Source organism: Anoplophora glabripennis, unplaced genomic scaffold (genome assembly GCF_000390285.2).
Source record: "Anoplophora glabripennis isolate ALB-LARVAE unplaced genomic scaffold, Agla_2.0 scaffold1535, whole genome shotgun sequence".
NCBI classification, from domain to species: Eukaryota; Metazoa; Arthropoda; class Insecta; order Coleoptera; family Cerambycidae; genus Anoplophora; species Anoplophora glabripennis.
The window spans coordinates 18,587-41,881 of NW_019417640.1; the positions used below are offsets into that span (position 1 = coordinate 18,587).

Below are 23,295 nucleotides of genomic sequence, written 5' to 3' on the forward strand. Positions count from 1 at the left end.
ATTCAGAAAAGCTCCAAGCAAAAAATCTATTAGAAAAACAATTCTGCTTTTAAAATCACAACAAAATTGCAAAAGTTAACTAAGTATAAACCACACACCACTAATTGCTTTAGGTGAATTAATTAAAAAGTTGCTTACAATCACAATTCATAATTATTTTTAATAATCAATATATTATGAATGTGGCCAACAATTAATATACATAAAATTTGAAATATTACTACTATTTATTTCGATATTGAGCAAATGTCAATCATTATCATGAATATGGTGTACATTATCTTTATGTATTTATATTAAAATACTAATAAGTTAAGGATATAAGGAAATAGTATGTATCTATAATTTTACTAACCTAATTAATATGTTATAATAAACTTTATCATGAAAAACATTATACAGGATACCTACCTATGACCATTTACTTTAATTATAAGATAAAAAATTTTAATGTTAACGTGCAGTTTAAAATCATTTTTCCTCACACCTTCATAATAATAAATTGAGCAAAATCGTATATCAGTGTGTCCCGTTTTTCAGGTTAACACCTCTGGAAATGTGAGAAGGCTGTGGACTTTCCGCAAGCCAATTTTTTTTACAAATAGTACCCTACTACGATTTTTTAAAAGGGTCGTTTTTCCAGAAAGTAGTATTAGGCATCTTTTTTATTAAAAAGATAATATTACCAGGCTATTCAACACCCATTAAAATACCCATATACCAAATTGGAACGACAAATGTCTATTGAGTGTTTTTTTATGTGGTGCCAAATTTCGAAAAAACATACAACTAAAAATTATAATAAACAGGTCAAAGATTGCCATGAAAGTGAAAACAAATACCAATCGGATAAAGAAAAAATAAAAAAGTTTAATTAGACTAGAATATCTTCAAATATTCATTTGTTTACTGATTCCTGCAGTAGAAAATTAATTTCCGATATGCAATAAATACACCTGTTATGCTTAAAAATCATGGGAAATTTGAAGTATGTCCACATTTCTGCTTTACACAGTGGCAAACAGTTACATTATTTGTAAAGAAGTCATAAAACTGAACTTTGCATGCCACTGACTTGTATTTACATAAATTATACCTGGTGACAAAGGTCCATGTTACTACTTTCAATGTTAAAATAGAAAAAAAAGTGCTTAACGAGTTTCCAAGAAATGACTGAAAATAACATATTTTTACAACTTCAACACCCTGTATCTGGGGATTTAAAGCATTTGTCAACAAATTTTATATGAACCATCTTCCTTAATTTTAAATGTAGACGTTTCACCAGTTAGTATCTGAACGCGCTGTATATTTTTGGATTCATTAACGATGTATTGCGAATTATAGGAATCTATTGAAATTGTACTTATTGGTGGAATTCAAGTAACTTTTGTGATAATTTGAAATGGTAAGTGTAGTTATATGTATTTAGGTAATTAACGGTCATTCAAATGGATATGAGGATTTTTAATGTGAGACATGTAGTTAGTTGTGGGTAAAGGATAAATACAGGCTGTTAAACGTATATAGGTATCTGGGCATTCAAATTAACGAATACTAATATAGGGTTTTACTAACATTTTTCTAATATGAATAATTAGAACTGAAATTCAGACTTTCTCTTGAATTTCATTGTTAAATGAGCACAGCCATGTTAGCACACTTGTTCAAAAGGCCTCTAAAAGATCCTATTTATATTGACATATCTAGAATTTTTAAATTTTAATCTTATAACTGTTATTAAGCATACACACGCTTTAAATAGACTAGATTTTATAATTTTTGAATAAAAATCATTTATGTATTATAACCACTATGAATATATATCTATATTTTTTTTGTATTTAGTATTCACTTGAGGTTAAAGCACATCAGATTGATTAGTTTGATATGGAAATCCTTATGAAATAATAATTTTCAAAGTAAACGCCCATGGCCAAAATTGAATTGGAAATAAACAGCTTTGAAAGTATGGAAGGCATCTGAAAATAGTGATAAGAAATAACAAAATGTTCGCCTAGTTTTTAGTTCATCTTATTAACACTTTGTTTTAATATTTAATTTTCCTCTTCAACATCTTCAAATCTATCTGCTAATAAACAAAGCCAGTAGATCTTCGCTATTATTCATTTCCATGTTCTGTTTATATCAAAATTAGTACCTACAAATATTTTCATGCTGATGAGAGCTACTATGAGTCGATCTAATGTGTATCAACCTTTAAACTGTTTGATAGTAGTTTTAGTGTACTTCTGTATATTTATACTGGAAAAAAAGTTTTAAAAAACTTGTTTCAGTGTTACATTGAAATGTGTAATAATAGAAACTATATCTAAGACATACGGTTATTTTATCTAAATTATTTCTTGTATTTGAATATTAAAAAGCTCTACAGCTTCTACACTTTTTGATTCAATTTAAATCAAAATCATTTTTTATTGGTATTTAACATCAAAAGGATTTACAACGAATGATACTATAAAATTATCCACAAGATTCATTATTTGTTTAGTTACAACGCATATAAGGGTAAAACAGAGGTGTTGTAAAAAGCGATTCTTAAAATTTCTATGGTCCTTAAGAAGAGGGATGTAAAATACAGTTTTTAATCAATTAAGAATTCTTCAATTCAATTGTTCAGTATTGTTCTCTCACAATGTTTATATATAGGAGGTAAATTAATTCTAACCAGTTAAAACTGTTTAACATCCAATCTTTGAAAAATCATAGAGACCTTTTGAATTATTTTAGGAAATATGCATTTTTATGATTTTGAGGAGAAACTTGAAAGCTTTTCACATCATGTTACACTCCGCATACAGATATCCTAAAAATTGGTTGGCACCTCAAGAAAAACTGACATAATAGTACCTGCTGTTTATCACCTTTTAGTTGAATATAAAAAAAATTAGAATTATGATTTATGACTTCATTTTTGAAGTGCCAACAAGAAAATCCAGATACTGTATTAGGTGATTTTTTTATTGGAAGACACTTATGTATCTGTTAATATTGAGTTTATGCTATGGTTTCTTTTGATTTTTTTTTAATAAATTATAAATTATCTAACAAACAAACCTCAAATAGTTTACTACTATTTTAGTTTAACAAGACGCGGCATTAAATTTTAAATAGGTCAGCCCGTTTTTTTTTTTCATATTATTGCAAATCTATTAATTTGAAACAATTTTGTAAATGGAACTGTATCTCTAAACTTAGAGAAACTTACCTAGAAAAAAAACATATATACCTTTACATAAATTAATATTTGTATCTTTAGGAGGGGATTTTTATAATATGTGTCCTGCCATCCAGATTTGTCAGATCGCATTTGCCTATTTGTCTGTTAGGACATAGATACTTTTCTACATTGGATAGTCTATATTTGTATTTGTATCTTTGAAGGGGCCGGCATTTTGGTTAATTGGTTAATCTTCTAAAATCTGAAAGATCGGGACGTGCAATCACATATTAGGAATGCTTAAAATCCACAGGGGATTTGTAGATGATTGTTGGTTGTGCATATTAATAAAGACTAAAGAGAATAGAGGTGAAAAGAGAACAAGGATGATCGAACAAAACTCTGACTATTTATGCAATTTTATACAAATAGCTGCCATTCAAATATTGCAGTATATTGTCGATGTCTTGTGGCATTAGACTAACAATGATTCCTAACATTTCACCATAAAGAAAAGTCCAACCGAAATCACTGCTACGCGATGGCCACAGCACTCAATTGGGAAATATTTTATCAACATTTTCCAGCACTGTCCATATGTAAAATGATAATATTTTTCAGCAGAGGTTTGATATTACATACTTGGCAATGTTATACATGTCCGTGTTGCCAGGTGTCGAAATAACATGCACTACAAAAAGAAACTCGCAAATGTCTTTGATTTTAGACATTTGAAGTTTATTTTAAAATTAAGGGATTTATAAAACATGTAAAAAATACTGGCAGTCTTATTCATAGCTGCGCAATGAATGCCATATTTTGCTGACAATATGGTAGCGGTGAAGGACTGATGAATCTCCCAGTGCATGTCCTCCAGATGTTTGCACAGTCAAATTTTGTAACAATATGCTTCTTGAATACTCATACTAATCATGTGTCATTAGTGCTCGAAAAGTAAATCATTCTCTGTATGCTATTTTTAAAATAAAGTCACTTCCTATTAAATTGGGAGTAATGGAAATGGAAACTATATTCTGCAATAAGAATTTTACAAATTTTTATTAAATAGCTCCAGTGATATATAGCATAAATTTAATATTAACATAGATTAGACATACGTCTGTTTCTCCCCATAAGGTCTACCAAATATATTAGTGTATTTATTGCTTGGTATTGTATCTAAATAAATAATGATTTTTAATTTACATCAACCAATATGATTGCTATATAAATACCTATATAAGTAAATAACAATAAAAATAAATATTGTCTTTGCAAATCTTCATAAATGCTGTTTTAAAAAGTATGCTGTTCTTCTTTCATAGGTTCTTCTTTAAAAGCAATTGGATAAGGTGTTGACTCATCTAATGATGTAATATCCCTCATGATCAACACATTAGAGGTGTTAGAAGGACTGCTCACATTACCATTTATTAAATGGTCTTGAGGACTGCTTGGCGTGGTTATAGGAGATGTAATTGGACTATCAGCAGAATCACTGGTGCTTTGGTAACTATTTGCATTGTTGTTTGGTACCACAAGAGTAGGGGTACTGTCGACGCTGGCTCCTAAAATAGAATCTGTATCTGATTTAGTTGTATATTCGAAGGGAGTATTGTGAAAAATTGTATGTTAATAGATAATAATCTTAAATTATAAATTTCACTGAATTGGCTATACATAGAATTCCATTCAATATAGTTTGCGTAGAAAAAAGTTCAATTTTTTTAATATTTCCAAGAGGATTTATAGTACAGTGCATATTTACAGGGTAAATCTTAAATGTGTACATACAGGGTATCCCGAAATTAATACAACAAAATTTGATCACAGATTTTTGCCAAGTGGCACCCTCTTTCGGAGTTACCGCCTCCTGAAATCCGCCCTAAGAATGGTCTTTTTTTATATCTCAGAACTCTGTTGTAGGAGAACCACTAAATTTGGTACAGAGGGGTTTTATGACTTGTGGAATCTAATAGTGCTACGCTTTTTGGCGGGGAACTCCCTTAAGACACTTTTTCGTGGGCACCCTTGTCTTTGAAACCAAAAAAAAATTTGTTCGTATATTTGAATTTCTTAAAAATTATTAGTTTGATAGAAAGCCATTGAATTTAGAAACTTTTTTCTCTTTATATTTTTTTCGTAAAACGCAATGTTTTTGAGTGATTCTCATACAACAGGGTTCTGAGATAAAAACAGACTATTTTTAGGGGCAGATTTCAGAGAGCTGTAACTCTGAAAGAGAGGGCCACTTGGCAAATTAAAAAATATGGGTTCCCTAAATTTGTTTTAAGAATCTATGACCAAAGTTTGTTGCATTAATTTCGAAACATCCTGTATATTTTAACTGCAGGTATAATTCACGATGTAAATGAATTCAACGGAAATTATTTTTCAAAATTTCAAATATTTAGAGATATTTATTTTTGTTTTAATCTATCAATCTACATGTACATTTTGAAAACCGTTGTCTGCACATCTTTGGGAGATGCAGTTTTTAACTGAGTCATACTCGACCCACTCCCCAGTTTCAATATTTTACTAGACTTTGTTTCAGCTGTTCCATACTTTTATGTTTGCAATATGTTACTTCAACGGGTGTTTTCAGATTTCAGAGGAAAATCACAAATAAAATGCAGTATGTGAATCTTAGTTTTCATTTTTTTTTTAATTAAACAATGCTGTTTATGAAAATTTGAAGTAATTTAATAACTTGATTTAGAAATATACTTGTTTGAGTTTGAATTGTGCCTCAGAATGGTAGCGGTGTGACGTTATAAAACTTTGCATAAGCTGCCTATTGTTGAACTGAACTTTTTTCCCCATACTTATGTTCAGCTACAGGTTGCAACAGTACAGCCAGGGCCGTTCCTGGGCAGTGTGCTGGTGGTGCCCCGGCACCAGGGCGGCCGAGCTACAAGGGCGGCCGAGCTACAAGGGCGGCCAAAATTCAACTTTTCTGTCCTGATCTTCCCCAGATTCCTAACTAAAAATATTTAAACAATAGCAGCAAAGACTGCAAAAGATAAAATGTAAACTAATTTTCGTCTTATAAATAATGTAGTATTAAATACACTGTTTAAAAATACACTTTTTTATACACTAATGCCAAAAATTAAAGGGTCAAAAGAATTTCCGAAGTTTTTCCGTGATTTTTGACAGACTGTATTTAGGTGAAAAATGGTCGTATCGGGAATTACAAAAAGCATTTTGAAGCTCTAAGATTCTAGTTTTCAAGATATTTCGGTCGAAATTTTTTAGGAGTTACAGTTATCATGCAATTTTAAGAAATAGCGTGATAAAAAAAATTGTAAATTTTCTTTTTTTTTCATCGCTTTAAACGTTCTTTGCGGTAAACACGTGAAAAAACCTCAAAAAAAATGTTTCCATTTTAATCATATTATGAAGTGATTAAGCTCAAAAAACGTGACTCTTTAATTTTTTTCAAAAGTTTGACTGTTTGAAACAAAGAAACGGTCGCTAAATCGAGATGAAACTTCACAGGGTTCTTCTGGGTATAACTGTAAATGTTATGCTTAACATTAGTCATTTCGTGAATATTTCTAATTTAGCCGTAAATTTTCTAAAAAACCATAAATTACCTTTTTCTTCCTGTTTTTTAAATTCGTGTAAAAGATGAAAATTTATTCCAGTTTTCGAAACTACCCTTCAATTCTCTGTATGACCATTTGTCGCCGAGATATCGATGATTGAAGACAAAAGGATCTTTTTCCATTAAAAGTCCGATATTTCGATGAAAAATGGTCGTATCGAAATTAAAAAAAAAAAAAGATATTGAAGCTGAATAAACTAGCTATCTGGTCCATGCAATGGTTTAGCTGCAAAGAAAAATCCGTGGACTGGAAAAAAAAAAGAAAATTTGCAAAATTTCTTTGTCGCGTTATTTCTTATAACTGCATGATAACCGAAGCACCTAAAAAAATTCGACCGAAAGATCTAAAAACTAAAATCTTGGAGCTTCAAAATGCTATGTTTTAATTTCCGATACGACCATTTTTACCTAAATACAGTCTGTCAAAAATCACGGAAAAATTTCGGAAATTCTTTTGACCCTTTAATTTTTTGCATTAGTAAAAAAATTTAAAATCACGGGTGTTTTAAAAATGTCTTTCTTAAACGTTTACGAACAAGTGAACGCCTAATAATTAAACACAGAACCCGAGCGAAACGAATGCTGAGTGCTAAGATTACAATAATTATTACCCACTTATCGGCAGATTTACGACATTTAGACAGGTCAAAATTTGTATATTCTATATTTTGCGAATACCTCTCATACTAGTCGTAATACGAAATTCCTGTTTTCCAATGAGTTCCCATATTAGTTTTAGAGCTTGTGTTTATTATTTTTATGACTTTTTAGATTATATTTTACAGTAGAATATTAGTAGGTTTGTTAGTGCAAAAATAAATCGATCTGTATTTCTAATAACACACCTCCATCATAGTCATTTCTAATCCCTGATATGACATTATTAATAATGTCGTAATGATATGATGGATACATACTACGGGGTAGGGGCGGCCAATTTTTCTATGCACCAGGGCGGCAAGTACCCCAGGAACGGCCCTGATTACAGCTGCTGAGCTAGTAAGTAAAATATGCTGGTTTACACAAATAGTAAATGAGTAAATACGATAATAGTCTTTTCTGTGCAATGGAAGTGCACATGCGATGAAAATTTTATAAGTGGATTGGTACAAAGGGCAAAGAAATATTTCAAATGAATGTAACTTATTGAATCTAATCTTGATTGCTATAAGAAGCAAATGAAGATTTTGTCTTTCAATACCTATCGCAAAATTTGATTTCATTATTATCAGTAGGTAACAAAAAAATATATGAAACAAATGAGTTGTATGAAAATGTGCAACTTCTTCTGACAGCTTTTACGGATTTGCTATGGTGTATCTTAAAAATTACCACTCACCATATAAGATATGCACATATTTCCTAAACTCGTAATTATAACTATAATAACCCTATTTCTAGTTCCTACCCTCTGATATAGTTTGTAATCATAAAATAGTTTTTTGTTAATCTTACCTCCAAGAAGCATTTCTTGTAGTAAACTGTCAATATGTGCAACCCCAAATAGTTTTGCAAATTGGATTTGTTCAATCATCTGCCATGTAATAGACTGAAGTGCTGGAAGTGTTAATAATAATTCACCAAATCTTCCTCGGCTGTCATATTGACGGTCACTAATATAATCTTCCAAATTTATTTGAATTTGATATCTTAATGCCTTGATACGAGCTGGTTCACTTAATCCTTTAGCATCTGAAAAAAAAAATTGTAAACAAATATTTTAAAAATTGCTTATAAATTATTAATTTATCGAAGATTATGCAATTTAAGCATGTAATTAACCATTTATTATTAGACACTTATTTAGGGAATTTCACTAATTCATAACATAACCAGCCATAACTTCTGGAGGCAGTTGCTTGGAATATTTTAATTGTATATAAAGGCTGGCCAATGCTGTTTAAAATAATGCTGACTTTTTGACTGCACATTACGACGGGTTTTTGAGTTGTTATGCTGTGGCCTAGGATTTGGTCGCCAACAGTTATACAGACTTAACTAGCTCTTCTATAGTGTTAGCCAGAAATCTTTGGCCTGCCTTTATTCTTTCTGGGAGGACCCGCTATTAGAACCCCTAGGATGGTCCTGACTAAGTCGCGACAAAACATTGGCCAATAAATTTGTTTGTTTATTGTGCCTCCTATATAAAACTTAAATAAACCACTGTCACTAATGGAAATTAGTATAGGGAAAAATAGAGATGTTACACTGTTCTACTACTCCCCTACATAAATTTTGTTTTTCTGACCTGACATATTTTCGAATCCGATGAAGACCTTTGAAAACTAGTTTTTCAAGTTTTTCAAAGTATTAGCTCATACTCCAGCCATAGTTACAATCAACAATTGGAAGGTGGAGGTGTTAATGACATATATTTGTGTTTTTGTTTCATTAATTAAAAGATTTAATACATTGCAAGATTTTATAAATCTACTGAAGAAATTATGTTGTAAGTTTTCTCTTTATTTTGTTTACCAAAAAAAAAAAACAGTTTTTGAGATTTCTTAGGTCTTAGAAAGTATCATTTTACTTATTATTCATTTAAACAAAGAGCCGTACTCAAAAACGTTTACGAAAAAAGTCTTATTGGTGGATTCTAACATAATTAAATCATCAAAAGTGAAACCATCAGTGAATGCAAAATTAAAAATATGTACTTCAAAAAGTGTAGTCAAATCATACAATTCAATATATTCCGAAATATGTTTCTATATTAATCCTTTCATTCTAAAATTAAAAAAAATCTCAGGCGAGACAGACACCCTAAGTAACACAAATTCTTTTGGAAATATGCAATTACATCTCAATTGTAAATTTTTGATTTTGCAATTTTTAAAATTATTTCATGTATACAGGGTGGATCAATGATGGTGTGACACTTTTAGAGCCGATTCTTTCCACCAAAATAAAAATAAGTGTAATGATTTTTCGTAAAATGATTCTTACAACCTTTACATCTAGGATCCTTGGATTGGACATGAAACAGTTTTTGTTCAATCAATCAAAGACCATTGATACCTACTTGATACAATCCAGTTTTTTCAGTAACTCTACAATTTGTATAAAAACTAATTAATAGCGTCCAAGGAGTTTCAACTATAAAAAAAAGATATTTGACATTGCAGAGAATCATATTTCACAGATTTGCATAAAACTTTTTCAAATAAGAATTTTATGTTCTTTGATTTATGTTTATAGAAACCATTCATGGTTAATAATCCAAAAACCAAAACAATGTTCGGTAAGGTTCAGGCAGCTAAGCATTTAATAGTATCAAAAGAATAAAGTCAAACTTTCCATAATTTTGCACATTTAATTGCTGAGAAATTAGAGAAGTATCTACCTATAAACTGATCAAAAACTGTGTTTCGTGTCCAATTTTTGTAAAACATCGCTGTTACGCCTTATATAAAGACTCAAGACAAGACTATGACATTGATATGATTTTTTATACGATTTTCCAAAAACACTTTTAAACGATGTGAAACTTTAGGTACTTTCCGAAATTATGAACAAAAACAACAAATACAATTGTACCTCTTATTGAAGGCCTGTCATAGATTGAAAAGAGAATTCGCAGACATCATTATTTTGAATAAAATGCACTTGGAGCATAAAAATGATCAAATGAAGCGAAGTATAACATTACGACGTGCCGAAAACAAATATGTTTGTTATATTATTTGCCTAAAATGATGTTTAAAGCTGATAATAAAAAACTAGATAATACATACTTGGGTCAAAAAAAACTATGGCTTTCAGGCAGGCAAACTCAGTATCGTCAATTTGGACTTCAGTCATTGGCTTAACCAGCTCATCCATAATGCGGCTGCCGACCCTGGCGATGCTCAAATCTGGGGATAGGTTACGTTGCTCTGGTAACATCACTGCTATATTGGACATGGTCCATTTAATATTAATTTTGCTCTCCATGTTCGTACATTGTTCTATATTTTCAAACCCAAAAATATGTCATACACATGCCTTTTATCTTTAATACACTTACGTTAAGATACTTGCTATATCCCACCAAGACCAGGACAAAATTTACTAGAGGCAAGCCACACCAGGTAAACCTAGTTTTTTGCTTAAAGGAAAAGGAGATTTTCGACAGATATTGAAATTTATCCTTTCAAAATTTCTGATTGTAATTAGATAGGTACACATAAAAGGTACAAAACAATTTTAGAGTTGGCGTTCCACAAAATTTCAGTCACATATCTGACGATCACATACATTTTTGGTTTGTGGTGGTTTTGACAGATTTGTTGTGATTAGGGTTATTAATATTTTGGTAAGAGTCTATTACCCATCAAAACTCAGAGAATAAAGTTTTTGATTTAAAATGCATAAAACGCAACATTATTTTTACTAATATCTCTATTATATTTAGTTTTAAGTGTTGCATTTCAAACTAAGTTCAGAACAACACTTTCATCAATAAACAAAAATTATTACTGGACATTTTTTAGGTACACGTTTTTAAAATGCATTAGAAATTAAATTAACGTGAAAGGAGGGCAAAGAGACAAAGAGTAATAAAGTGTACTTAGCATACCTACATAAAATGAAATGAATGCTTAACTGTAAATTTATTTAGAATAGAATAAAATTAAACTCCTAATGTCAAGTTTTTCTGATTTTGAAATACATTTTTACAAAGTAGATAAATAGATACAATGTAGATATTTAATAAATTGTAAATTTATAGAATAAACTTATTTTCCGCCGATGTGAAATGTATTTAACATATAGGTAAAAAATAGTTTCTTTTTTTTCAAAACTTTCCAAAAACTAAAATACATGGTTGGCCAAATGAAAACGAAACAGAGCCATTTTCAGGAACTGCGTCAAGATTGTAGAAAAACGCTCAGACCCGTCGATTTTAGATTAAAGGGCGATATTCTTTGCTGGTATTTTTGATTCCGCCACTTTCGCCCCCAAGCAAGGGTAAGCATCACCCCAAAATATTTAAATGGCATTGCGGTTGAGTAATATTTCTTTTGAAAGCTCTTACAATTCTCTTTATGACAGATTTTAAATTTTATAATTCCGCCCAATAAGATAAGAATTTTGATTTTAAAGTTGAAACTTATGTACAAACAATAATTAGTAACGGTAAAAATGTCAGTCATTCGAGTTAAGTACGCCAATGGTAATTATTTATCACTCGTAAAAAAACACAATTGAAAAAAAAAACAAAAATGAATGCTACACACACACACACAATGAACGTAAAATTAGTGGATTCCAAATTATTTTCTAGTATTATTTGGAAGCGTTGGTTGCTAGTTTATTTAATTTTGTTTTTGAAAATTAAACACTATGGTTTATTCCATTGGAGAAAGGGTAGATATCATTTCGCTTTACTTTATGAACAATAAATGTGCGAATAGAACAGCTCAGCTATTTAATGAACAACATCAAGATCGACATGTCAGGAGGAAGTATGTTCTAGAGTTAGTAAAAAAAATTCAAGAGACAGGGAACATAGCCAATAAAAAACGAGAAATTGAAAAACCTATAGTTAATGAAGCTAGTGAAGTTGCAGTTTTGGGACAAGTTCATCTTGATCCTACATTAAGTACGAGGCAGCTGGCATCTGTGTCTGGGATCAATCGAACTAGCATACANTCTACCCCGACCGCAAATGCGGCCGGTGTAGGCGCTTTGTGGGACCTCCTTTTGTCCTGGCTGGGCCCCGCCGGCTAGGGCCCTTTCTTCTGGCGCTCTTCTTGCTTCGCCGGCTCGTCTGTGTAAACCCCGGGGGTAGTGTCATGTTTATGTGTGGTATGGTTGGGTAGGGTAGTGCGGCTATGCAGCCTGAAGTTCATCGTGATCCTATATTACGAGTAAGTACGAGGCAGTTGGCATCTGTGTGGGATCAATCGAACTAGCATGCAAACCATTTTGAAGAAGAATAAATTCCATCCATACAAAATACATTTAGTCCAGGAACTTTGCGAAATAATGAGTGAGCAAGCAGGGAACGATCCACAGTTCCTTTTTAACATCTGTTTTTCTGATGAATGCAGTTTTTTCTTGAAAGGGACGGTAAATTGTCATAATTGCCGATATTGGTCCGATTCAAACCCAACAGTTTTTCACGAGGTGCATACATAGCAACCGGAAAAATTAAATGTATGGGCTGGAATTTTCGGTGACCGGCTGGTGGGTCCTTTTTTTCTACCTGGTAATTTGACTGGCCAAATGTATTTGCCTGGTAGACGCTATTGACCCTGTCTTGACTGATATTATTGAAAATGTTCCAGAGTATGATAAAGATCATTTGATTTTTCAACAGGACGGTGCTCCTCCGCATTATGCGTTAATTGTCCGTCAGTATTTGGGCCAACGTTTTCTACGGAATTGGATTGGGAGAAGAGGCAGCATTGAGTGGCGTCCACGATCATCGGATTTATCGCTCCTTGATTTCTTTTTGTGGGGATATCTAAAAAGTAAAATCTATAAAACACAGCCAGCGTCGCGGGAAGATTTACGTCAAAGAATCGTCGACGAATGCCGTCGAATCACTTCGGAAATGCTTCGGAATATGCGCGAACGTTTCGAATAAAATCTTTATTCTTATGGAAGCGGGCGGTCATCAGTTTCAACATTTCATCAACTAAGTAGTAAGTAAGCGACTAAACATAATTTCAATTTTAAAATGTAAATTTTTTTCAAAGTATTGAGCGGAATTATAAAATTGTAATCTGTTGTAAAGAGAATTGTAAGAGCCTTCAAAAGAAATATTACTCAACCCTCAATGCCATTCAAATATTTTGGGGTGATGTTTGCTTGGGGGTGAAAGTGCGGAGTCAAAAATACCAGCAAAGAATATCCCCCTTTAATCTAAAATCGACGGGTCTGAGCGTTTTTCTACAATCCTGACGCAGTTCCTGAAATTGGCTCTGTTTCGTTTTCATTTGGCCACTCTGTATATATCTCTTCTATTTATATCACCTCAATGGTGTCCTACCATAATTTTTTTTCAAATTTAAGCCAATAAATGTACAATTATTATTTCAGTGGTTGCATTTGTGCCCAGGAATAACTTATGTTACTAAGCATTAACCAAACGGTTAATGGTCTAACGCCAACCGGTGTCAATTTCTCCCGTTAAATCACACTCATGTTCTTCTACACTACTATACCCACAGAGAGGGTTATTCCCTTCTAGGGTATTCATCGATTCAAGTACCAATAACTCAAACCGCACAGCCACCGGCTAACCATATTTACATCCATAGAAAAATTCACAATGAAAACAATTTTTCAATAAATTACATACACAATATTTTTCCAAACTTTCCCTGAAAGTAAGTATTCAATTCCGGTTTTAGCTTACATAAGATTGGTATAATTTTAATAATGGAGGTAATCAAACGAGGCAGACATCCTAAGTAATACAATTTCAATAAGGAGACAGTCATTATTTGCATCTCTGCATTTTTAATATGATTTTATTTATACTGAATGTAATAATGACGTTGCGACACTTTTAGTGTCGATTCTTTCAATAACAATAAAAAAGTAATGATTCTTACAGGCTAAGATCCTTGGATTGAACATACATAATCCAGGTCCTTCACAGTAGCTACCTACCTTTTGTACAAAAACTAATTAATGGTGTCTAAGGGATTTCAACCATCAAAAAGAATATATTTGACCTTGCAGATAATCTTGTTTTACAGATTTGGATAAACCTTTTTCAAATACGATTTTTATATCCTTTGATTTGTTTTTGTAGAAAATTTCACTACAAATTTTCACGGTTAAAAGTCCAAATACTGTGATGAAGATAACCACCGTTTCAGTAGCTTGGTATTTAATAATAGGTAGTCATAAGAATAAAGTAAAACTTTCCATAATTATGTACATAATTAGAAAAGTATAACTGATCAAAAACTGTATTTCATATCCAGTTTTTGAAAAACACTGTTGTGATATCTTTAATAAAGACTCGTGTAGCAGTTAAGACATCAACATGATTCTTTGGAACGTGATGGTTTTTGTACCATTTTCCAAAAATACCTACATTTAAATACCTTACATCCCAAAATCTACTGACTTATCAAAAAGATAGCAAAGTTAGGAGGTGGCTATCACAAATGGTACAGCTTACTAATAAGTTACGATTAAAGTTTCCAATGTCTTCCCAACTTTAAAGTGCTATTGCTGTCATCACACTGAGTTAATTAGGAGAAAATTACTTTGCTCACAGTAAGTTCATAACGATTTTTAATAAGAAAAGGCAAATTTCAAGTTAAGGAGTAGTTTGTATGAATCTAAGTGGGTCTGTTATACTCTTTATGACAAATTTAATGTAAATTTGACGTTCTAGCGACTGTTATTAAAAATTGACAAATTACATTTGCGTTGATTTATTTTCTATAAGATACATATATAAATCCTAACCAAGGTTATAATGACTTTGATATCAGTATTCTGCGATGTATCAGTGAAAAACACATTTTTCTCATCGTTTTCAATAGAACACCTTGTTTTAAATTGGATTGCGCCCATAATGCTTTTCCATTGTGAGCTCAGTTTCAACAATGTAATATATTGCATATAAAAATTACTTTTCTTGTATACATATTACGGTGAAAAACATACCAAAAACATATTTTTAAAAATTATGGAAATTCACAAAAATATTTGAATATCTCATAGTACCCAGAGAGAGTTTATGCAATACCTGGTGTATAATGGAAATATATCGAGTCAAAACCAATTTAACAATATTTATCGGAATTCGAAGGCTATAAATGTGCTTGAAATAGTCGTATTATGTGCATTGTTGTAGTATGCAGGGCCTATTCGCGTATGTTTAGGATATTCGCAATAATTCTACAAAAGAAACCCATAGTGCGCAGTTCCCGTCGACTTTCACCGATCTTTCCAATATTTCTCGTGAGACTTCGTTGATGTCGCGGTTGCCGCCAGGATCGTCCCTGATGAGACATCCACGTCGATGTGAACAAGCGCGCGACTTAGCGCGGCGTGCCTCCAACCAGCCATGCACAGGTTTCATGCCGCCAATCGTATACTAACGTCCCAGCACCGTAGCCATAGAGAAACGTGCCTTCCGGGCCCATTATGAGGGTCTATTACTCTCTAAACATGCTAAGGGGAGATGATGGTAGGCCAACTCCACCGCAAGCTAGTCAAGACCAAAATACGCGTCATGGCGTCCACCGTGGGGCTATGACAGAGGATAGACAACCGACCTACCCAAAATCTGCGATATGGCGTCCAACGTGGAGCTATGTTGCCAAATGAACTAACGACCTGCCCAAATCCGCGACATGGCACCCAACGTGGGGCTATGACGTGGATAAATCGTCGTCTTTCCTAAATCCGCGACAGCATGTAATATAAGTCAAGTTATACGCGTTTCTTTAGATTAGGTTCCGTTTCGTCCACAGTGCTAACTTTGTGGATACATATATCTGTAGATCTGCGTGAAAAAATCCGTGGAAATCTATAACATCAATTAAAAAATCTGTAAGCAATTCGTAAAAATTAAAGACGAAATTCTTGGAAATTATTCATTTTCCTCCTTTTGAGGTTAACAATTACATTACTTTCAAAAATGTTAAAATATTCTAGATTGCAACACTGGAACTAATGGTGGCCATGAAGGAAGCTCTGAAATAGATAGATGAATGGTGTAAGGGGCAAGCACTATAGCCATCTGACAAGATGGTTGTAGTACCCTTCACAAGAAGAAGAAATTTTGTTGGACTCTGAACTAGGAGAGAGGTGTATAATATAATATAGTATAATATAATATAAGCTTACCTGGAATGTACACTTGGAAAACTGGTAAGGCGAAGCAGACATTGTGTGTATGTCGTCGCCTTCTAGGTAGCAACAGAAAAAACATGTTTCACAAGTAATTTTGTAAAAGAAATTTGAAATTTGATCAGAAAAAGTTTGAAACACGGAATATGATTTAAGAAGCTTAATTCTTTTAAATTGGATTAGCTAAAGAGGTATGGGCCTAGTACTGAATTATGTAGTTAACCTAGACATATTTATTAAAACCATAAAAAAATCCGTAGATTTATTGGAAAATCTAAGATCATGTCAAAAATCCATGGATCTATGGATAAACGCGTAGGAATAACAACACTGCTCGTCAGCAAGGGAATTATATACTAGACGGCAGATGGCCAAGAAGCAGGTTGTGTTCTCAGTCCCAATAAAAGTGTGTTTGAATTAGTTGAATAAAATAAATAACAAAACAAAACAATATTATAACAAATGCAAGTTATATAGTTCAGTGTATCACTTTGCGGTTGCTAAAGAATTATATCTACATTCTCTCAAATACATATCGGTCAATTCATTAAGCTGTACTAATTATACCTATAATATCCCAAAAATTAAGTTGTTTTGATATTTTGTGACAAATAAAATTTGTGTACCAACTGTAGCATACTTTTTCATGTTAATATTTTTACCTACGACCACTACTGTAAATCCTTAAAAACACACTGTCTGCGATCAATGTAAGATTGTTATTACGTACGGTAAAAAAATCGCATAGTTTTCCTACCAACCACCTAGCAACGGTCAATACAATACTGTTTGTATTGACCGTTGCTAGGCGGTTGCTAGGAAAACTGTACGATTTTTTTACCAAGCTGTGCGATTTTTTAACCGTACGACGTAATAGGAATCTTGCATTGATCGCAGACGGTGTGTTTTTAAGTATTTAAAGTAGTGGTCGTTGGTAAAGTATAGTACGTAATACGTGGTGTAATGCAATTACGCACTCGCCGCTACGCGGCGTCATGCGTAACTTTTCCATTCGAGCGTAAAATGCTTTTTACAACACTTATTAGGTAATATACTATTAAACTGTACTATTGCCATTTTCTGTGACCAAAGCGCGTTACCATAATTTTTTTTAAAAATGTGCATCTTATTGATTTGCATTGATTTGCAGCCAGTATACCGCCCCCTCCCAGTTTTTTGAAATATGTAGCACTGAAAGAGGAATCCCGAAATATTATCGTTGTATGCACTGTTTTTCTTTTTCTTAGTCTTTCTAGTGAATGGTAATTATCATATTTGAAATGAAAAAACGAAAATATAAAAATTTTTATGTATACTGTATACTTTATACTTGTTTTTTTTTTTAATGCGCCTAAAATGTGTGTTAACTGACTGATTAAATAAAGATACGATTTTCTTCCTTTCCTTTAAGATTATCTATATAAATTTTTAATATGCAATATTCAATAATAAGTAATATGCATGTCAGTAGTAGTAATATGCATGTCATATAACAGGGTCATCTGGATGTAATGATGTAGGTACATTTATTGCCTTCACATAAATTGTATAGGTAGTACCTAGCACATATACAAATGATATATAATTACCTGGATAAATATATGAAGTAAACTTTTTCTGCTAATTGTTAATTAAACAGTAATTTTGTTTAATGAGTCTTGACATTCAGTAACGTATGAACTGACTAATAATAAAAAAATAGGGTTATTATACCTAGCCAATTTGTTAATTAACTAGAATGATGGGCTATTAAATAGTGCGTCTTAAATTTCAAGGAAAAATATTTTTATATGTACGCAAATAATATTAATTAAATTTTTTATGGTTTTCTTGTAAATATTACTGTCAAAATTTTACCACACCACATGCCAAATCATGCGTGAACAAAGGATTATGCAATATATTTATACAAAGTACGAACATGCTAAGCAAAACCCACACACTGTGTACAAACATGAAATTATCATACATTTACTGTTATACATATACCTAATTTTACCATAGTGAGTGTTATTACGCATTTGTGAAATTGTGCAAGTAATACATATATGTTGGAACTTTAAACATTTAAAACTGGTATAAAAAACAATGATTTTGTGTCAGAAATCTAGGCCATACGAAATCTATGATTTCTAACAAAATTAATAATTAAAAGTAATCTGTTTTATACAAGAGAAATGACAAGAATAGGTATATTAATAAATATAAATGCATCCAAAATAAAAATATAAGTATATCTACTTAAAAAAAGCATGTTTAATGTAGTTGAAATCACTACATTAGTTTAAATATTGTGTGTTCATATTATATGATTTGAAAGAAAAAATTGTCTTCGAATAATTGACACCCTTTAATGTTACAGTTTTAGTAATCAACTTCAAATTTATAATATGTTAAAGCAGACCTATGCTTTACTTGTATGATAAGAACACAAAATATTTTAAATTGGAATAAGCTTTACCTGGAAATTAACCTGATCTCCATGGTTTTAAATAAAATTCCAATTTAAAATCATTTGTTAAAATATAAAATCATGCAACGTTGAATGAAATGTCTTAGTTGAAATAACATATTTAAATGATATGGATAGAATACAGAAAATAATTATTTAAGGCTATTATTAAAATTTTAAAAAGGATAGACGTTATCGCGAAATTGATATCATGTGTTGTGCCTAACATGGAATTATAGCTTTTGAGTAAAAGAAACGATAACGTTCTTTTCTAATATATTTTTCTTTACCAATTGCTGCGGAAATGTTTAGTAAATCGACAAATATTGGTAAATTTCCAACATTAGCATAAGGAAATTTTATACGAACAATTAGTAAAACATTTAAATAATAATAGCTTGAAGTATATTTAACTACAACCAACAAGACCTTCATATATCTTTGTTCTTTTTCTTTTAAATAATTGAATATACAATTGCTATTTACCTACTATATATAGAGAGAACGCGTGGGTTGGAACAAATTCATTTAAAATTCAGGGATGTTTTTTTTTTTGGAAAAACGCTCGGACACGTCGTTTTTTATGTTTGGCTGCAACTTTTCTTATAGTAAATTCATGCATACAGGGTGGCCCAAAAATAAGTTACAATAATCAATTTCATTTTTTGAAATGGAAATATGTATCTGTTTTTTATTTCATTCTTGAATATTGCACCGAATTCTAAGATGTTTCACTGTCCTATACCTAAATTCAATAGTTATCGAAAAATTTACTTAAATTTTTTTATTTATTTATTAATAAAATCGAACAACGAATCAAATTAAATGTTCAAATTGTTGACTATTAACTTCCTGACATTAGGTAAGTCGAACTTCAATTTCTCGTAACACTTTAGTTAACGTTTGGGGCTGGATTTGTTGTATTTTTGCTCTAATTGTTCCTCAGTTCTTCAATATTTTCCGGCTTATTGAAGTAGACTTTGGATTTCAGATAACCTCAGAATCTGAAGACCTAGTTGGCTCTTCGATAAAACTTCTTCTGATCCATCTATTTGGGAAAATATTGTGAATGTCATCTCTTACTGTTCGCGAATAGTGTGGAGGTATTCTGTTGGAATCATATTGAATCTGCCGGTGCATTAGGATTCTTACCATTCGAGTTAAGTGCAATTAAATTGGGTATATGTAATTTTGTAGTCTAAATATTTTTCAGTTAAGTGTGCCCTCAATAAAAAAGGGACCCACAATTCCGGCCCATACGTTTACTTTCTGGGGGAATTGTGTAAGATTTTCCATCCTCCAGTGTGGGTTTTCTGGTGCCCAATATCGAAAATTTTACCTGTTTACAGAACCATTCAAACAAAATGTTGCCTGGTCGGAAAAAAACTGTCTTACTTAAAAATTGCGGGTTAGTATTGCATCTATCCATCATTATTTCGCAAAATTCTAATCTGCGGTGGTGATCATCTTCAATAAGTTGCTTAACTAAATGTACATTGTATGAGTGCCATTTTTCTTCTGTAAATATTTTAGAACAGAATATTTACTTATTGTCTGTTCTGCACTTGCCAAGTTGATTTTTGAGGATTTTCTTGTAAATCGAGGAAAACATTAAATTGTAAGACTGTTGGTTTTGTAATTGTCTCTTACGTGGCCAGTCTCTAAACTTTTTTTCTATCTTATTAACTACCGGTCGTGTAGGCCTCTCCGGGTATTTATCATTAAACAATTCGCAAACTTCAGCTTGTGTCCGAGTCCTATCGCCATATCCTACCATCATCAAAATTATAAATCGTTGCTTCTCAGTTAAACGCCCCATTCTTTCAAACCTTACACTTGACAATAATTACTTATTTTAAGTAAAATTATCACAGTTTCCATGTGACAAAACAGTGACAAGTCAACAATCAAAATTACCAGAATTGAAAATAAACACACAATTGATTTCTCTTGATTTACAAAAAAACCTCAGAAATCAAGTCGAGAATATACTGCTCAACAATTGAACTGGATACTTGTGATTATCTTATCGCCTGTTCGAGCGTTTTTCCAAAAAACATACCCCTGAATTTTAAATGAATTTGTTCCAACTTAAGCGTGCTCACTGTATAATAACATAGTTTTTCTCTTTGGTAAGTAGGTACTTATTTTCATTAAGGATATAAGACATTTCAAGCAAATTTAATTTTACGAACTACGTTTAAATATACGTACCTGGACACTGTTTGGTGATGATACAATTATTTCCAAGAAGAAGAACATCTTTTAAATGCATCGATCTTCGCGCCAGCCCAAGTAGAAGATGTTCACCTGCGTGTGCTCTTAACAATGCTACCTAAAAATAGAGCATATAATAATATTAATAATAATAATGAGCCACAGCAACAGCAACAAGAACAATAGTAAATATAATAGTAATATACAGGGTGTCCCAGAATAACGTGTACATCGGAAGGCCACAGATTCGTGGACCCAAAATAGGCAAATTTAAGCTAATTCTCAAAGTTCGTAAAAATTTCTTGAATTTTGTAAATAACTCGAATATGTATTATTCGATTTTGATTATTTTTGGGGTGTGGACTTATGCTTTCAATCTACAAATTTTGGTGTTATACAGAGTGTTTTTTAAAACTTACAACTTCTACAAAATTAATGTATGGTGATAATATCCATTCATAAGTTTTTCCTCTTTGGGGCAATAACTATTTTTTATTTGATAGCATTTCGAAGTTTTTGGGTCTCTTGTAGAATTTTGATTAAATGAGCAGTTTGGGTATAAAAAAATATTTTCTAAATGTATATATTATCTTGCTACCAATATAACAGTGCTAGTAGGCTCTGATTTTGTAGGTTGGGTGTAATTTCAGTTTGATCTTGAAATCATTGTACCTGCCAATTGTGTTTTACTAGAAGCGGAATAATAAATATTCACAATGAACATGTGTATGCTCAAGAAAATACACATGCTATCAAAGTGAAACATTATCAGCATGAATTTCGCATCAATGTTTGATTTAGGATCATTGATACCATTATTATTGACCCCGTTATTCTACCCAACAGACTGAATGGGGAATTTTATTTAGAATGTTTGCAAAACCCAAGTGATTGGAAGATGTGCCGTTATTACTCAGAGCTAACATGTGATTTATGCATGATGGCGCTCCACCACAATTCACTGTAAATGTCCGGCGGCATCTGAATCAAAGATTCCCTCGTCGATAGATCGATAGAGGAGATAATGTTACTGTTAATGGGACTGTACGTTCACCCGACTTAACACCCTGCGACTATTATCTTTGGGGCACACTGAAAACAACAGTGCATGTTTCCACATCTAACACTGAAGAAGAATTGTGGAGGCATATTCAAAATGACATAAATGTTTAAAAAAATAGTCCTTAAGAACTGCAAAGGGTGTCCTTTAACTTTCTTCTCCTAATTAACCTTTGTTGTAGATGTTGTTGTTGATTGTTGTTAGTCATTTTGAACAGTTTTTATAAGTTGTATTAAATTTAATAACATCAACTTTGTTACTTTCATCTCCAGCATTTTTTATTGTATTTGATTGTTTTTGAGAATTATTTCAATAAAATTAGGCACGTTGTAAATAACTCTAATTTGTCGTATGTGTGTATCCAGTATCCATATCAAAAAATGACGTAGCATGTGGTATACCTTATCGTAGTAAACACTCATTAAGAATTGGTAGGTACAGTGAGTTAAAGATCAAACTGAAATTACAGTCAACCTACAAAATCATAGCCTTCTAGCATTTTGGTAAGGTGGCCATATCCCTGGCAGAGAAATAGTCAAATTTCTGGCGTTTTTAGGTACTGAAATCTTGAAAAGTAAAACGTGTAGAACAAAAGTAAGCACAAAAATAAAATCCTTGATGTTCTGTTTATTCTTTGTTACTATTTAAATTTGCTCAAATAAAATAATAACTAAAAAAAAGCGTTTGTAAAACATGCATTTGCTGTTATCCTAACCCCACATTTTAAGAATTATTTTCACGTACTTATAAATAAAAGTAAACAATTTTATACGTAGGACTAAGCAAGTAAATGTTATAAGAATATTTACATGTGGAGTTATATATAAAAAAGTTAGTATTTTCGTAGATTTCAGTACCTAAAACCTTGATGGTTTGATTGTTTTTTGCACCTGTTTATTCGTTTTACTGCGGCGTCTTTGAAAATACTCAGGTGGCATGACATAACATTCCTATTATTTGAT

General features: G+C 31.9%; 1 protein-coding gene across 2 annotated transcripts in view; it reads right to left on the reverse strand.

Moving 5' to 3' along the window:
* Nucleotides 1–1,449: 1,449 nt before the first annotated feature.
* LOC108915915 (transcription factor HNF-4 homolog) overlaps nt 1,450–23,295 on the reverse strand; it is a 25,919-nt gene continuing 4,073 nt past the window's right edge. Inside the window, exons 4-7 of one of the 2 annotated variants that reach the window (XM_018722070.2) lie at nt 21,271–21,391; nt 10,529–10,648; nt 8,250–8,486; nt 1,450–4,761 (exon numbers count right to left, since the gene is read on the reverse strand). In XM_018722070.2, coding sequence (XP_018577586.2) covers nt 4,478–4,761; nt 8,250–8,486; nt 10,529–10,648; nt 21,271–21,391 — 762 coding nt within the window. In that variant the 3' untranslated portion in view covers nt 1,450–4,477. Of the gene's footprint in view, nt 4,762–8,249; nt 8,487–10,528; nt 10,670–21,270; nt 21,392–23,295 lie in introns of both variants that reach the window. The other variant, XM_018722069.2, reaches the window with a different exon arrangement.